At 40.3% G+C, this 15,000-nt stretch overlaps 1 protein-coding gene across 6 annotated transcripts in view; it reads left to right on the forward strand.

The window, feature by feature from the left end:
* Positions 1 to 15,000, forward strand: part of LOC144978514 (putative molluscan insulin-related peptide(s) receptor) — a 164,750-nt gene that overhangs the window by 126,795 nt on the left and 22,955 nt on the right. For all 6 annotated transcript variants that reach the window (XR_013646521.1, XR_013646522.1, XR_013646523.1 and 3 more), the window contains 9 exons: positions 2,715 to 2,841; positions 3,128 to 3,291; positions 3,920 to 4,133; positions 6,922 to 7,020; positions 7,634 to 7,781; positions 8,961 to 9,187; positions 10,380 to 10,506; positions 12,892 to 13,112; positions 14,366 to 14,536. Coding sequence is in view for 3 of the 6 variants with exons in the window: in XM_078924688.1 (XP_078780814.1) it covers positions 2,715 to 2,841; positions 3,128 to 3,291; positions 3,920 to 4,133; positions 6,922 to 7,020; positions 7,634 to 7,781; positions 8,961 to 9,187; positions 10,380 to 10,506; positions 12,892 to 13,112; positions 14,366 to 14,536 (1,498 nt within the window). In the remaining 3 variants the exon portion in view is untranslated. The remainder of the gene's footprint in view (positions 1 to 2,714; positions 2,842 to 3,127; positions 3,292 to 3,919; positions 4,134 to 6,921; positions 7,021 to 7,633; positions 7,782 to 8,960; positions 9,188 to 10,379; positions 10,507 to 12,891; positions 13,113 to 14,365; positions 14,537 to 15,000) is intronic.

A 15,000-nucleotide genomic window follows, 5' to 3' on the forward strand; every position in this document is an offset into this window, starting at 1 on the left:
TTTATTCGTCCCCAAGGGGAAATTTGTATTAAGTGTATATTCCGAGGGAATACTCGATAACCCAGGCGTTAGCCGCTGTGCAGCGCCGCAAAGTGAGGTTCAGTAAAAATCTCGACTGTGCCCGAAATCAATCTTGGTCCCTTTGTGTGTGAAGCGGAGCGGAGTGCTCTACCAACTGAGCTATTGGGGACCCCCCCCCCCCCCCCCCCCCCCCCCCCCCCCGCAAAAAAAAAAAAAACAAAAACAAAAAAACAACATAAAAATTCTCTTTTCTCAATTCATGGATTTATTGTGATTGATCATTTTTGATGATCTCAACAAGGTGTCTTTTAATCCGTTAGTTAGATAATTTATGTTAGAGACAGAGCATGAAAGATGCGACAACAACATCATCATCATCATCAACAACAATAGCAAGAACAGAGGCAGAATCTGTAACTGCAACAACAAATCAACGACAACATCATCATCATCATTATCGTTGTCGTCGTCTTCATCATCATCATCATCATCATCATCATCATCATCATCATCATCATCATCAGAGAGAGAGAGAGAGAGAGAGAGAGAGAGAGAGAGAGAGAGAGAGAGAGAGAGAGAGAGAGAGAGAGGGGGGGGGGGTTGTTTTTGACTAACCACGTCTCCATCTCTCCGCACGTCAACAAAGCTTCTCGCGTAAAACACTTAAGCCTCGTCTTTCTTCCTTCATCGTGCAGTCAATTCATTGTTTTGGAAACGATTAACTCACTCAATCCTAGAGATTTTTGTACTTTTCAAATTTGGAGAGAGAAAAAGGTATTAAAAATGAACATGTGCATAGTTTTATTCAACAATCATTAACATGTAAAAATTAAGAGTAAGAGTGTTAGCTTTGATGCCACGTCTATAATTTGTCTCATAAAAATGTAATAAATAGGCATGGGGTAAAAGTAACCCCGGTAAGCTACGAATATAGTCGGTGTTAGGGTTGAGTGAGTTAATTCGACTTGTAAATCGTAACGTAGCCCAGACATCACGGACGCCTCGGCCTCGAATCCCAGCAGATAGTCAGTCTGCTGAAGCTTGGTGGTTGTCGACGACAATTCCATAATGGGATTACGTCCCAGAATAGTAGGGTAGGCTAGATTTGGTGGGGAGCAAGCAGACGACGGCGTTAGGGAGTTTGTGGTTCCTAGGATTGGGTCGTAAAACTGGGTAATTTGATCAAACGGGAGAGGCTAATCGGGTTACTGGATATACGATGCAAATGGCACGATGTTCATTGCCTTGGCAAATTATGTCTGTCGCTTCCTTTCATCGTCTCAAGAATTTTACGCGTGCTTTCAGCACTTTTAGCTTATGTCCTCATCATCAGAAAAGAGACACATACGTTGAGAGGATTTTTTTTCAAAGATAAAGCGTATAATTTACGAAGTCCTAGGTTTGAGAGGGTCATTTGAATCGATAGATGTTAATTTGAAGGACGAGTTTTCAGGCCCAAATTTTAGATTCGTGTTTTTCTTTTGTACGGCTGGCTGTTTATTCCTTCATGACGCACGGGAAGTTTTTTGCTGTTGTTGGGTTTTTCTTTCTTTCTTATTTTCCCCCTTTTCTTTCTTTCTTTATTGTTTAACAAACAATGTCAATGTTATTCATATTAACCCTTATAACAAACTACGTCAAGTCAATGTTATTCATATTAACCCTTATAATGTTGGGTGGGGTTCCTGACCTCCCATAGTGGGCAGGGAGGTACTTACTGTGTCTTCTATCCCCCTATAGCTGTTTTCCAATTTACTTTCTGTCTTTGTCTTGGTATTAGATGTCTTGGCTTTGTCCTGACCATGGCCGGGGTTTTCGTCTGGGAGGGAAACAGTCAAATGTATAGTTATAGTTTTGGGAGATGATAGTTTTTCCCCCTGTAAATAATCTCTCTGTTATGAACTGTTAATTTTAATTTTTAACGTGCGATTTGTTAACATTTGAGTGTATTCCTCTTTGTGAGATTCTTAGCCCGTGTCTGGATGAGCCTTTTAGGTGATCTCAATTTAAGTACACTGATAGTGTGCTCTTGGAATCTACACCTGTTCCCTATTTGTACCATTCCACCACTTTGTCTTACTTTTTCCTCATGTCCTTTTATAATTGTACATCTAGAATGATTTTCCTATCCAATTTTCTTCCTTTTATACCGGCGCTGATATGACCTAAATGTGTTGCAAGCGCCGTGAAAACTTTAAAAACAAAACATAAGGACTGCTGGTCAACCAAACAAACTGCATGCATACTGGCGCTGATATGGCCTATAAGTATGTGTCGCAAGCGCCGTAAAACCCTTAATACAAAACCAAAAAAAAAACAAACTCTTATAATGCTTCTAATGAGAGAGAGAGAGAGAGAGAGAGAGAGAGAGAGAGAGAGAGAGAGAGAGAGAGAGAGAGAGAGAGAGGAGAGTTTGAATGGATTGAAGTCATTGTTATGCGCCTAGAGCTTTATTGTATAGAGGATTGGGCGCAATATAAATTATTATTATTATTATTATTATTATTATTATTATTATTATTATTATTATTATTATTATTATTATTATTATTATTATTATTATTATTATTATTATTATTATTATTATTATTATTATTATTATTATTATTATAGTGTGCTCTTGGAATCTACATCTGTTCCCTATTTGTACCATTCCACCGCTTTGTCTTACTTATTGTTAATGCTGTCCACAGGAGAACCGTGAGGTGAGAATGTGTCCTGACGTCTGTCACAGCTCGTGTATCGTCACCAGGTACGACGATGAGAGACGAGCCCGATGCTGGGGCCACAAGGAAGGCGACTGCCAGAAGAATTTGAGACGTAAGACAGTCGTCGTCGGCTTCATCATCGTCATCATCATCATCATCATCATCATCATCATCATCATCATCATCATCATCATCATACCACTCCACCTTCACCATCATCATCATCATCATTATCATCATCACCACCACCACCATCATCATCATCAATATCATCAAAATCACCCTGGTCGTCATCATCATCATCATCATCATCATCATCATCTCATCATCATCATCATCATCACCACCACCACCACCACCACCACCAATGTTCTATTTTATCCAATTTCTTCCCCCAGCGTGTAATTGTCGAGACAAGCAACCGTGTGCCCCAGACGGAACCTGTTGTCACCGCTACTGTGTTGGAGGCTGCACGGGGCCCAGCGAGTCGGACTGCATCGCGTGTAGGGATGTGCTGTACGGCAGAGAGTGTCAACCCAAATGCCCGGTCAGCACGTACATGGTGAGTAAAGAAAAGTCATATTCAGTGCAAGGCGAATCAGTCAGTCAGTCGGTCAGCGTGTCGCCTTAGTTAACTTAATGATGCTCTGCGTTTAGGTAAAATACTCACAACACCCACAATAGGGTATAACGTACCGATACACAAAAATATGTGTAAATTTGAATGTGTATAGACTTCAGTGAGGGATAATTATTAAAATGGCTGTTTAAAAACAATAACAGAGGGCTGAGTGACGTGATGGTGATGGAGAAGGGAGATGGTGATGGTGGAGGAGGATGAGGTGGTGGTGTTTGATGGTGATGGAGGAGAAAGAGAAGAGGAGAAAGGGGCTGGTGATGGTAGAGGAGGAGGAGTTTGGTGGTGGTGGTGGTGTTGGAGGAGAAGTTGGTGATGGTGGAGGAGGAGAAGTTGGTGATGGTGGTGGAGGAGAAGTTGGTGATGGTGGTGGAGGAGAAGTTGGTGATGGTGGAGGAGGAGAAGGGGGTGGTGGTGCTGATGGTGGAGGAGGAGGAGGAGGGCATGGAGGAGGACAGGAGGAGAAAAAGCAACAGGAGGATGAGGAGAAGAAAGAGTTAAGATTGTTGTTGTGCTCTTTACAAATTTATTGACATTTGTCTCCCCTCACCAGTACAACAACCGCCGTTGTCTGCTGGACAAGGAATGCCTGAAGCTCCAGCAAGTGAGCCCGCAGGAAGCCTTGAAGGGTAAGATGAAAGAACCCAAGCTCCTAGAGAGGTACGGAGGAGAGCCCAGTCTGTGTGTTGAGACCTGCCCCGATGGCTACACGGTGGAAAACAAAACAGTCCTCAGATGTGTTCGGTGCCAGGGCTTCTGTCCTAAAGGTAAGAACTGAACATTAAGAAATGAAGTGAGTAGGAAAGTTTCAGAAGACAATAGAGAATAAAAATTTTGCAGCGGCGATGGGGACCCTAACCCACTTCACTTCCTTACTGGTACAACAACTCCGCCTGGCCGGGGAGACCGTGGCTCTACCGTATGAGCAATCCAAAAAAAAAGATCGCTTTTTACCCTAGTCTTTATTAGAACCTTCTCTCCCTGACTTCTTGAGGTCACTGGTTCAACACACACAAACGTCCCGAAGTAGTTGGCCTGCATTTAAGCTTAATAGCCAATATTCTCAACACAAACATGTAACATAGAAACGATTGAGACATTGAGTGTGCAACGGTATTTGGGGTGAATTTTTAATTCAGAAAATTGAGTGAACGGAAGATTACTGTATAGACATGCCTCCAGTAACTTCTATAGAAAGGAGACTGATGGCTGCTGGTCACTGAGTGGGGTTCCTGACCTCCCATAGTCGGCAGGGAGGCACTTATTGTGTCTTCTATCCCTCTTTTTCTGTTTTCCAACATGCTGTCTTTGTCTTTGTCTTGGGATGAAATTACTTGGTTTTTGTCCTGGCCCGGGCCGGATACCCTAGCTGGGAGGGAAACAGTCAAATGTATAGTTAGTATTATATATGATTTGTAAACATTTGAGTGTATTCCTCTTAGTTGGGGACCTGTGCTCGTGTCTGGATGATACTTTATTTTAGATGATCTCAAACTAAGTACTTTGATAGTGTGCTCTTGGAATCTACATCTGTTCCCTATTTGAACCAATTCCCCTTTGTCTTACCTTTTCTTGGGTACTTTAATTGTAATTCTAGAACATTCTAGAACATTTTACAATCCCATTTTCTGCCTTTTTACTGGCGCTAATATGACCTTAATGTGTTGAAACCTTTTAAAAACAAAAACATAAAGACTGCTGGTCAACCAAACAAAGTCCATGCATGGGGCATGTACATTTTTTATTGAGCATTTATATAGCGCAATATCCACTTAACGTGCTCAATGCGCTTTACAAGGGGTCCCTGGTCAACAGCAACATTTAACATGTAGGACGAGACATGACGCCTGTTAGGCGATATTACAATTTTTCGGACAAAGACAACGCTGTTAACGGCCAGGTACTCATTTTACACCTGAGTACAGTGAGAGAATGTGAGTAAAGAGTCTTTTCCAAGGACTCAACTATGCGCCGAGAGCGAGGCTCGAACCCATGACCTTCTGATCCGAAAGCGAGTGTCATACCACTAGACCACATAGCCACACATTTTTATTCACATAAGTGTCCTTCGTGTTAGTTCTGAGCTATGGTCAGAAATGTGATCGAAATTTTTAAGGATTTGTTTTATGTTTCAATTTCAAATCTTTGTATTTCTGATATTGCACATTACTACACAGACCCAGATAGTATTGTGTGCTGTGAAATGGGGATTCTCAAAATATAAATAGCTTATTTTTGTTTATGTTGGCGATTACTATCCATTTACCATGTGACGGCTGAATAGGCACTTTGATAACTTAAGTCTAGTGGTTGCAGAAGTGAAGCTAGTTGGGTTTTTTGGTGTTTTTTTTTTTTGGGAGGTGGGGGGGGGGGGGGGGGTTGGAACTTTATTTTTGGCCTTTTATTTTGGACATTATTTTGGACACACTATGGCTTTAATAATATATAAATTCTAATTGTGAATCTATGTGGCATACCAGAAGACCACATAGCCGCACAAAACTTAAACAAAGATCTCTTACTCATGATATCACCTTCAGTGTGGAGGAGAACTGGAGAGAAATGTGGAACAGGGAAACATTGAAAGGAGAAAACATCATAAAAGATCCCACTAAAAGACTGCCTGTATTCCATAATGTCAGGAAATACTGGGTTTCCTCAAATCGCCTCTTAACAGGACATGGCAGACTGCATCAAATATGTGGAGACGGAAAATTGGGAACAGTGATGCCTGGCCTAAATGTCAGGCAGCTCCAGAGACCAGCAATCACATCATCCTCCATTGTCCTTGAAGGTGGCTATTAAACATTCCTTAGGGCGGAGGAAGACTTTCGAAGCTGGGTCGACGAAATGAATTTGGTGGTTTAGCCATATGCTACTGCTACTACTATTACTAGTACTAGTACTAGTACTACTACTACTACTACTACTACTACTACTACTACTACTACTACTACTACTACTACTACTACTACTACTACTACTACTACTACTACTACTACTACTACTACTACTACTACTACTACTACTATACTACTACTAACTCTACTACTACTACTACTACTATACTACTTACTACTACTATACTACTACTACTATACTACTACTACTACTACCTACTACTACTACTACTACTACTACTACACTACTACTACTACTATACTACTACTACTACTACTACTACTACTACTACTACTACTAACTACTACTACTACTACTATACTATCTACTACTACTACTACTACTACTACTACTTACTACTACTACTACTATACTACTACTACTACTACTACTACTACTACTACTACTACTACTACTACTACTACTACTACTACTACTACTACTACTACTACTACTACTATATACTACTACTACTACTACTACTACTACTACTACTACTACTTACTACTACTACTACTACTACTACTACTACTACTACTACTATACTACTACTACTATACTACTACTACTACTACTACTACTACTACTACTACTACTACTACTACTACCTTTTTGTTATAATGTGTTTCTATTTGTACCTCATTCCCACCACAGTGTGCAACAGCACGGTTATCCAAAGTCTGGCAGATTCTGAACAGCTGTACGGATGCAGCAAGATTGAAGGCTATATCGAGATACAGATCAGGAGTGGAAGTAAGTGAAATGATGATAATATTATTGTTATTTATTTATTTTATTTTTTTTAAACAAACAAAATTGAGCTTTTATATAGCGCAATATCCACTAAACGTGCTCAAAGCGCTTTTCATGGGGTCTATGACCTTAACATGTAGGACGGGACATGATGCCTGTTAGGCGATATTACAATTTTTTTCGGACAGAGACAACGCTGTTAACGGCCAGGTACTCATTTTACACCTGAGTTCAGTGAGAGAATGTGAGTAATAAGCCTTTTCCAAGGTCTCAACTGTCAACTATGCGCCAAGGTACTGGGTTCGAGCCTCAGCTGGCGCGTAGTTAAGTCCTTGGAAAAGGGTCTTTACTCACATTCTCCCACCGTACTCAGGTGTAAAATGAATACTTGGCCGTTGTTGTCTCTGTTCGAAAAAAATTGTAATATCGTCTAACAGACCACATGTCTCACTCTACATGTTATGTGTTTCTGTTGGTCAGGGACCAGTTTTAAAGCGCTTTGAGAACGTTTAGCGGATATTACGCTATATAAAAGCTCAATTTACTGTATACTCTTTTTTGAGAGTAAGTTATATTATTTCCATTTTCATTTTTCTTCTTTTTACATCCACAGCGAATATTGATGCAACTTTGACTCGTAATCTTGGAGCTATACGAGAGGTGACTCACTACATAAAGGTCATGAGTTCATATGCTCTGAGCACCCTGTACTTCTTCAAAGGCTTGGAAGTCATTGGCGGACAGAAACTTATCCACAAGCAGTAAGTCTATATAGATAGGATGTGCTTGGCTAAGAAGCTCACAACATTGTTATCCGGAAGTATAACGACCAACACACAAAACTATGTGTAACCTTGAACGTTTATGGTCTGGTTAATACAGTTTAGTGACAATTAATCATAAACGTGGATGGTAAAAAATAATAACAAAAACCTGAGTTACGTCATCTTTGTTATATCTATATAGATCCATATGATTAGTCATAAGGTCATAATGAGGAGGAGGAGAAGGGTGGTGGTGGTGATGATGGAGGAGAAGGGTGGTGGTGATGGAGGAGGAGAAGGGTGGTGGTGGTGGAGATGGAGGAGAAGGGTGGTGGTGATGGAGGAGGAGAAGGGTGGTGATGGTGATGATGGAGAAGGGTGGTGGTGGTGGAGATGCAGGAGAAGGGTGGTGGTGATGGAGATGGAGGAGAAGGGTGGTGATGATGATGATGGAGAAGGGTGGTGGTGGTGGAGATGCAGGAGAAGGGTGGTGGTGATGGAGGAGGAGAAGGGTGGTGATGATGGAGGAGGAGAAGGGTGGTGGTGGTGATGGAGGAGAAGGGTGGTGGTGATGGAGGAGGAGAAGGGTGGTGGTGATGTTGATGGAGGAGGAGAAGGGTGGTGGTGGTGGAGATGGAGGAGAAGGGTGATGGTGGTGGTGATGGAGGAGGAGAAGAAGGGTGGTGGTGGTGGTGATGGAAAGGGTGGTGGTGGTGGTGATGGAAAGGGTGGTGGTGATGGAGGAGGAGAAGGGTGGTGGTGGTGGTGATGGAAAGGGTGGTGGTGATGGAGGAGGAGAAGGGTGGTGGTGGTGATTATGGAAAGGGTGGTGGTGATGGAAAGGGTGGTGGTGATGGAAAGGGTGGTGGTGATGGAGGAGGAGAAGGGTGGTGGTGGTGATGATGGAAAGGGTGGTGGTGATGGAGGAGGAGAAGGGTGGTGGTGGTGGTGGTGGTGGAGGAGAAGAAGGGTGGTGATGATGATGGTGATGGAAAGGGTGGTGGTGGTGGAGATGGAGGAGGAGAAGGGTGGTGAAGGTGGTGATGGAGGAGAAGGCTGGTGGTGGTGTGTGATGGAGGAGGAGAAGGGTTGTAGTAAGGAGATGGAGGAAGAGAAGCTCCCAAAACGATACCTGGTTCTTTTCCATCTTCGTTTTATCTTTCTTCCTTTTTCCAGCTACAGCCTGGTCGTGGTGGACAACTCCAACCTCCAAGAACTTTTCCCCAAGGCTCAGATATCCAAGATGTCCATCACGCAGGGACGCGTCTTCTTTCACTTCAACCGCAAACTCTGCTATTACAAGATTGAGAACTTCACCAAATCTCTGGGCATCAAGCCGCATATCAACGAACAGGGCATCAATGTGGACGTAAACAACGAATCGAATGGAGACCTCATTCCTTGTAAGTTTTCGATACCGTATTAGTGGTACTTAGCTGCTAGAAGCTGTGGACTGTAAAAAGTAATAAACTAAAATGAATATAACAGCTTCAAAAAAAAAAAAAATGAACAAAATACCAAAGACTGAATGTTTCAGGCTCAAAACCCCTCTTCAGCCAACAACAAATCTATCTGGAATTTAGTAATGTATTTATGTCTTTATTGTTGAGCCCGAAACTTTCCGTGTTTGGTATTTGGTCTTTTTTGAAGCTGTTATATTCATTTTTGTTTATTACTTGTTACCACCTTAGTACTTTAATTGACACTACTATGCATCCCTCTCATCAACAAATCGTATGCCAGGTGATGAAAAAAAAAAAAGTAGCCAAAAATCCGTTTTTTAAAGGTATTTAAAATATAGATATTTTTTTGAATCTGTGATGGAGAATGGAATATGAGGTAAGGACATGCGGAAGACTGGCAATTTCCTTGAAATATGTGATGAAGAATGGAATATGAGGTAAGGACATGCGGAAGACTGGCAATTTCCTTGAAATATGTGATGAAGAATGGAATATGAGGTAAGGACATGCGGAAGACTGACAATTTCCTTGAAATATGTGATGAAGAATGGAATATGAGGTAAGGACATGCGGAAGACTGACAATTTCCTTGAAATATGTGAGGAAGAATGGAATATGAGGTAAGGACATGCAGAAGACTGACAATTTCCTTGAAATATGTGATGAAGAATGGAATATGAGGTAAGGACATGCGGAAGACTGACAATTTCCTTGAAATATGTGATGAAGAATGGAACATGAGGTAAGGACATGCGGAAGACTGGCAATTTCCTTCGGAGACGGGTATGGGTATTTACCACTTGGTTTTCAGTATATGTGTGTATGTGTGTCTGTGTGTGTGTGTGCATGTGTTTTTATTTTATTTTTTCTTCTATTTAAATCGTGCATAGAAATTTGAATTGAATACGTATAGAAATTTTAATTGAAGACAAAATGAAAAATTCAAGGAAACAGTTTTATTACAAGTTTATTTTTGGTTTTAGATAATTTGTCAAAATGAAAACATTAAAGTAAAAGAGATGCCTATAATTCCAATGAAACGGAAGAAAAACAAAAATTAATTCTATAATTACTAAATAAATATTTGTAACTAGTTTTCTTTTTTTATTTATCACTCTTTTCCAACTACAAGGTGAAAAAATGTTATTGGACATTGAAGTGAAACACATCTTGGCGGCGAGCGTGGTGATCATGTGGACCCGGTATGAAACCAGCGACAATCGACATTTGAGAAACTACAAAATATTCTACAAGGCAACGTGAGTGAAAAATACTTTTAAATAATAAGTACATACATTGGTGGAGTCGTCTCACTCACTCACTCACTCACTCACTCACTCACTCACTCACTCACTCACTCACTCACTCACTCACTCACTCACTCACTCACTGTCCAGCGTCGTCCTCATTGACGTTGGCTGCCCGCACTCTGCGATGACAAAAATCTGCTCATTCCCTTTCGTCTGTTGACGGTATCATATAATTCTCTTCCATTTATCTCTGTCCATTCTAGGATGTCTTTTAAAATATAATTATGCCTAGGTCTTCCCCTTCTTCGTTGGCCCTCCATTTTCCCCTGTTATCACATCTTTCATTGATGTGCATAGGTTTTGGCATAATATATGACCGAAAAAATTGAGTTTTCTCCTTTTGATTACATTTTAATAGCTCTTGCGTGACTTCCAGTTCTTCCAGTATGCTTTTATTTGTTCAATTTTCCCTCCAGCTTATCCTCATCATCCTTCAGTAAAACCACATTTCACCCGAGTTTATTCGTCGTCTACCTGTACATTTGTGTTACAGAGAATGACATAATCACTCGGATGGTGAAAACGTTTGAACTGAGATAATGAAAATTTAGTTAGAAGGTTGATCCAAAATGATTAAATCAACCCTTTTTGTACATCTTCTGGAAATAGCAAAGCTTAATTTCGCTTCTAAATATTTTTTACAGCTAGTCAAGTTGAAAAAGTATGAAATTTGAGAACAGTTGCTGGATATCTTTCCCATACATCTGACCATAACTTCATGAAAAATCACCCGAATTACTTCAAATAAAGATTTAAATGCCCTGGGGAGTATATTCTTTCAGAAAATGGAAAAAAATAAAATGCAAATCCACAATTTTCACAATCCGACTGATTTTGCACTGACACATATGCATAATGAATCTCTGAATGGCTTTTTTATAGAGTGCATTTCCACTGAGAAGGCAAATTATAAAGACTGAAATAAGCATGCTTACTTTTCATTGAAAATATTTAAGATGTTTGGGTTTTCTCCTTGGATGAAATCAAAATTATTTTTTTTCTTAACACCCAACCCCCCCCCCCCCCCCCCCCCCCCCCCCCCCCCACACACACACACACACATACGCTCCCTGTGTCGACCCAACAGTGATTAGGTAGCTGAATCTGTTAGATCTGGTGTCCAATGCAAAGGGTAGCAAGTGATTGCTATTGTCTATTTCACGCTATAGAAACTGGAATAATCTTTAGCTCAATGGGCCTAATGGTTGAAGGACTATACTGCACACATTATGTGATCAATTTGGAGTCATTTAATGTTGTAATGGCATGATTCTATTGGATTTCAATACAAAGACATTCAGTTCTTATTAACTCACTCAATCCTAGAGATTTTTGCTACTTTTCAAAATTGGAAAAAAATATATGAAAAATGAGCATGTGCATAGCTATTTTTATTCAACTCTCATTAACATATAAAAATTAAAAACATTAGCTTTGATACTACGCCTATAATTTGTCTCAGAAAAATGTAATAAATAGGCATGGGGTAAAAGTAACCCGGGTAAACTATGGATATAATCAGTGTCAGGGTTGTGAGTTAAGTGAATCATGGAATGGAAGGAAATTTGAATCAACCGCCAATGAAAAATTTATTAGCAGATGATAAAATATCTCCGCAAAGTTAGTTCGTGGTGAGTTAAAGGATCAACAATGAATGTTTGGGTTTTTAAAACATAAATTTTGAATTCAGATTTTTATCGTAAAAATATACAGAGATATTGTCTTAAGCAGGTCTGTTATCTCCGTCATAGCTAGTCGCTCCAACACCGACCCCACTCCACATCATCTGTGGAGCCGACTCTTATGTCATGGTCAGTGTCGCTGGGCCCATCCTGGCATTCTCTAAGTAAGGATGTGCTCCATCGTCTGCTCTGGGCATCCAAATATACACACTCTAGTCTCAGCCAGCCCCCACTTTTTCATGCTTCCAGCTGTTCTCCCAATTTTGGCCCTTGCTCTGTTCAGTGTTACCCATTCATTCCTGGGGAGCTCAGTTCCTTGGGCAGTTCTTCTCTCGGATCTTCAACAGCTTCATACTGTTACTGTGACTACAAAAAGGAATATGAGAGCTTTTTTAAAAAATGAACACAATTTTTCACAAAGAATGTATCAGGGCTCAGAATTCTTCTTTTTCCAATAAATTAATTTTTTGTTGTTCACTGAGGATGGGTTTGAGTCTGAAACATTTTTTTTACAAGCTTTATTCTTTTGTTTTGTACTCATTTATTGTTCAATTATTTTTTTTTAGAATTCCACAGGTACTAGCAGCTTTGTATACACTATCACTATCATTAACCACGATTCTTTTTTATTTATTTTTACATTGTTTCACAGTAAAGAGGACATTGACGACATTTTCATCGGACGGGATGCATGCTCTGAGACCGAATGGATGCAGAAGGACCACGAGCCCCTTGACGTGGACATTGAGATGGACTTCCTAAGTCTACTGTCACCTTTTACCCGCTATGCCGTCTACGTACAGGCAACGACGTTGACGTCAGCGTCCAAGGCAGCCATATCCCCCATCATCTATTTTACCACCAAACCAGACAGTAAGTGTCCTAAAAAAAAAAGTTACAGGAAATGAAGCGCGTAGAAAAGTGCCAGAAGACAATTGAGAATAAAAATTTCGTGGCGACGGGGGCTCAAACCGCCTTACTGATACGACAACTCCGCCTGGCTGCGAGAGGGACGCTATGCAGTCGACGTCATCCACCTATCCAAAAGAAGTGGTTTCAAACGTTGTGTCTTTCCTGAGTCTGTCTGCCGACTTCTTGAGGTCATGGGTTCAACACACACAAACTCCACGAAGTTTATTTACAAGCCACCAGTAATGCTTAAGCTCTATTCTCAACTCAAACATATAACCTAGGGATGATTGAGACATTGAGTAAGCTCTGATTTTGGGGTTAAATGAGTTATTTTAGAAAAGTAAGTGGAGCAGGCACTTATGTTGATAATAACAGGAAATGAAATGAGGAGAAAAGTGCCAGAAGACAATATAGAATAAAAACTTTGAGTCGAGGGTTGTGGGTTCAAGCACCCATCCCCGCAAGGTTTTCTCTCTCTACTGTCTTCTGGCACTTTTCTATTCACTTCATTTCCTGTTATTATCAACAAAAGTGCCTGCTCAACACACTTTTCTAAAATAAAAGTAGTCCATCAGAGTCACCAGGCCCACGGAGCAAGAGTATATCCTGGTTTCTATAGCGTGAAACGGACACTAGCAATTGCTTGTCATCCTTTTTAGGAGAAGGAGGCAGAAGGGGAGGAAGAAGAAGAAGAGGAGGAAAAGGAGGAGATGGAGAAGGAGGGGAAGGATAAGAAAGAGGACGGAGAAGAAGAAGAAGTAAAGAAAAGAAGAAGAAGAGGGAGAGGAAGGAGAAGACTGAGGAGGAGACAATGGATCGTATTATAAAATGCTAATATATACTCGTCATACCTTGATAGCTCATTGATGGGCTCTCACCACAACAAGTTCAGGGGCCAGGGTTGATCTTGGATGCTGTGTGTGTGTGTTTCTTTCTTTTGAAAAATTTTTTGTTATCTTTTTAGAATTTCATTTTTTAAAAGAATTTGATTAAAAAATTTATTCAGATCTACTAATTTTTACAGGGCTTTATATTTACAAAAAAAAAAAGGTAATAATAACAAATAGTTTAATTCTTTTTACTTTGATTAAAGTCTTTTTTTTGTTTTTAATATACTTCCCAATCACCAGTGCCATTGGAGCCAGTTTAATTCTTTTTACTTTGATTAAAGTAAAATCTGTTTTTTTTTTTTTTGTATACTTCCCAATCACCAGTGCCGTCAGAGCCCGTTGATTTGACAGTGACCTCGCCTGATCCCCACGAATTGTTTGTCCAATGGAAACCCCCCAAAGAGCCCAATGGTATCGTCACACACTACAAGGTCTTTTACAAATTACAGGAGATGAACATGAAGACTTATGAACAAAGGGATTACTGTAAAAATCGTAAGGAAGGATTTGTTGTTGTTGTCGCTTGGGTGGCTCGCTGGCTTAGCAGTACGGTGTCTCATTTTGTCACAAATCATGTCCAAGCAATTCAAATTTGGTCAATGGCTGGTTGGGTGACTGTGGAAAACTTCTATCTGTCTATCTATCTATCTATCTATCTATCTATCTATCTATCTATCTATCTATCTATCTATCTATCTATCTATCTATCTATCTATCTATCTACTATCTATCTATCTATCTATCTATCTATCTATCTATCTATCTATCTATCTATCTATCTATCTATCTATATATCTATTTGTCTGTCTGTCTGTCTGTCTGTTGGTCTGTTTGTGTCTGTCTATCACACATTACCCCCCATCAACTCAGGTGTGAATGAAGGAGTACCTGGCCATAGGCAGGGAAGGATAATGTGAGAGTGTATTTATATATAAGAACCCCGACTGTATGAAATGGAA

The sequence above is a fragment of the Berghia stephanieae genome, chromosome 8 (assembly GCF_034508935.2).
Source record: "Berghia stephanieae isolate SIO BIC M18660-M18661 chromosome 8, UCSD_Bste_1.3, whole genome shotgun sequence".
Classification (NCBI taxonomy): Eukaryota; Metazoa; Mollusca; class Gastropoda; order Nudibranchia; family Aeolidiidae; genus Berghia; species Berghia stephanieae.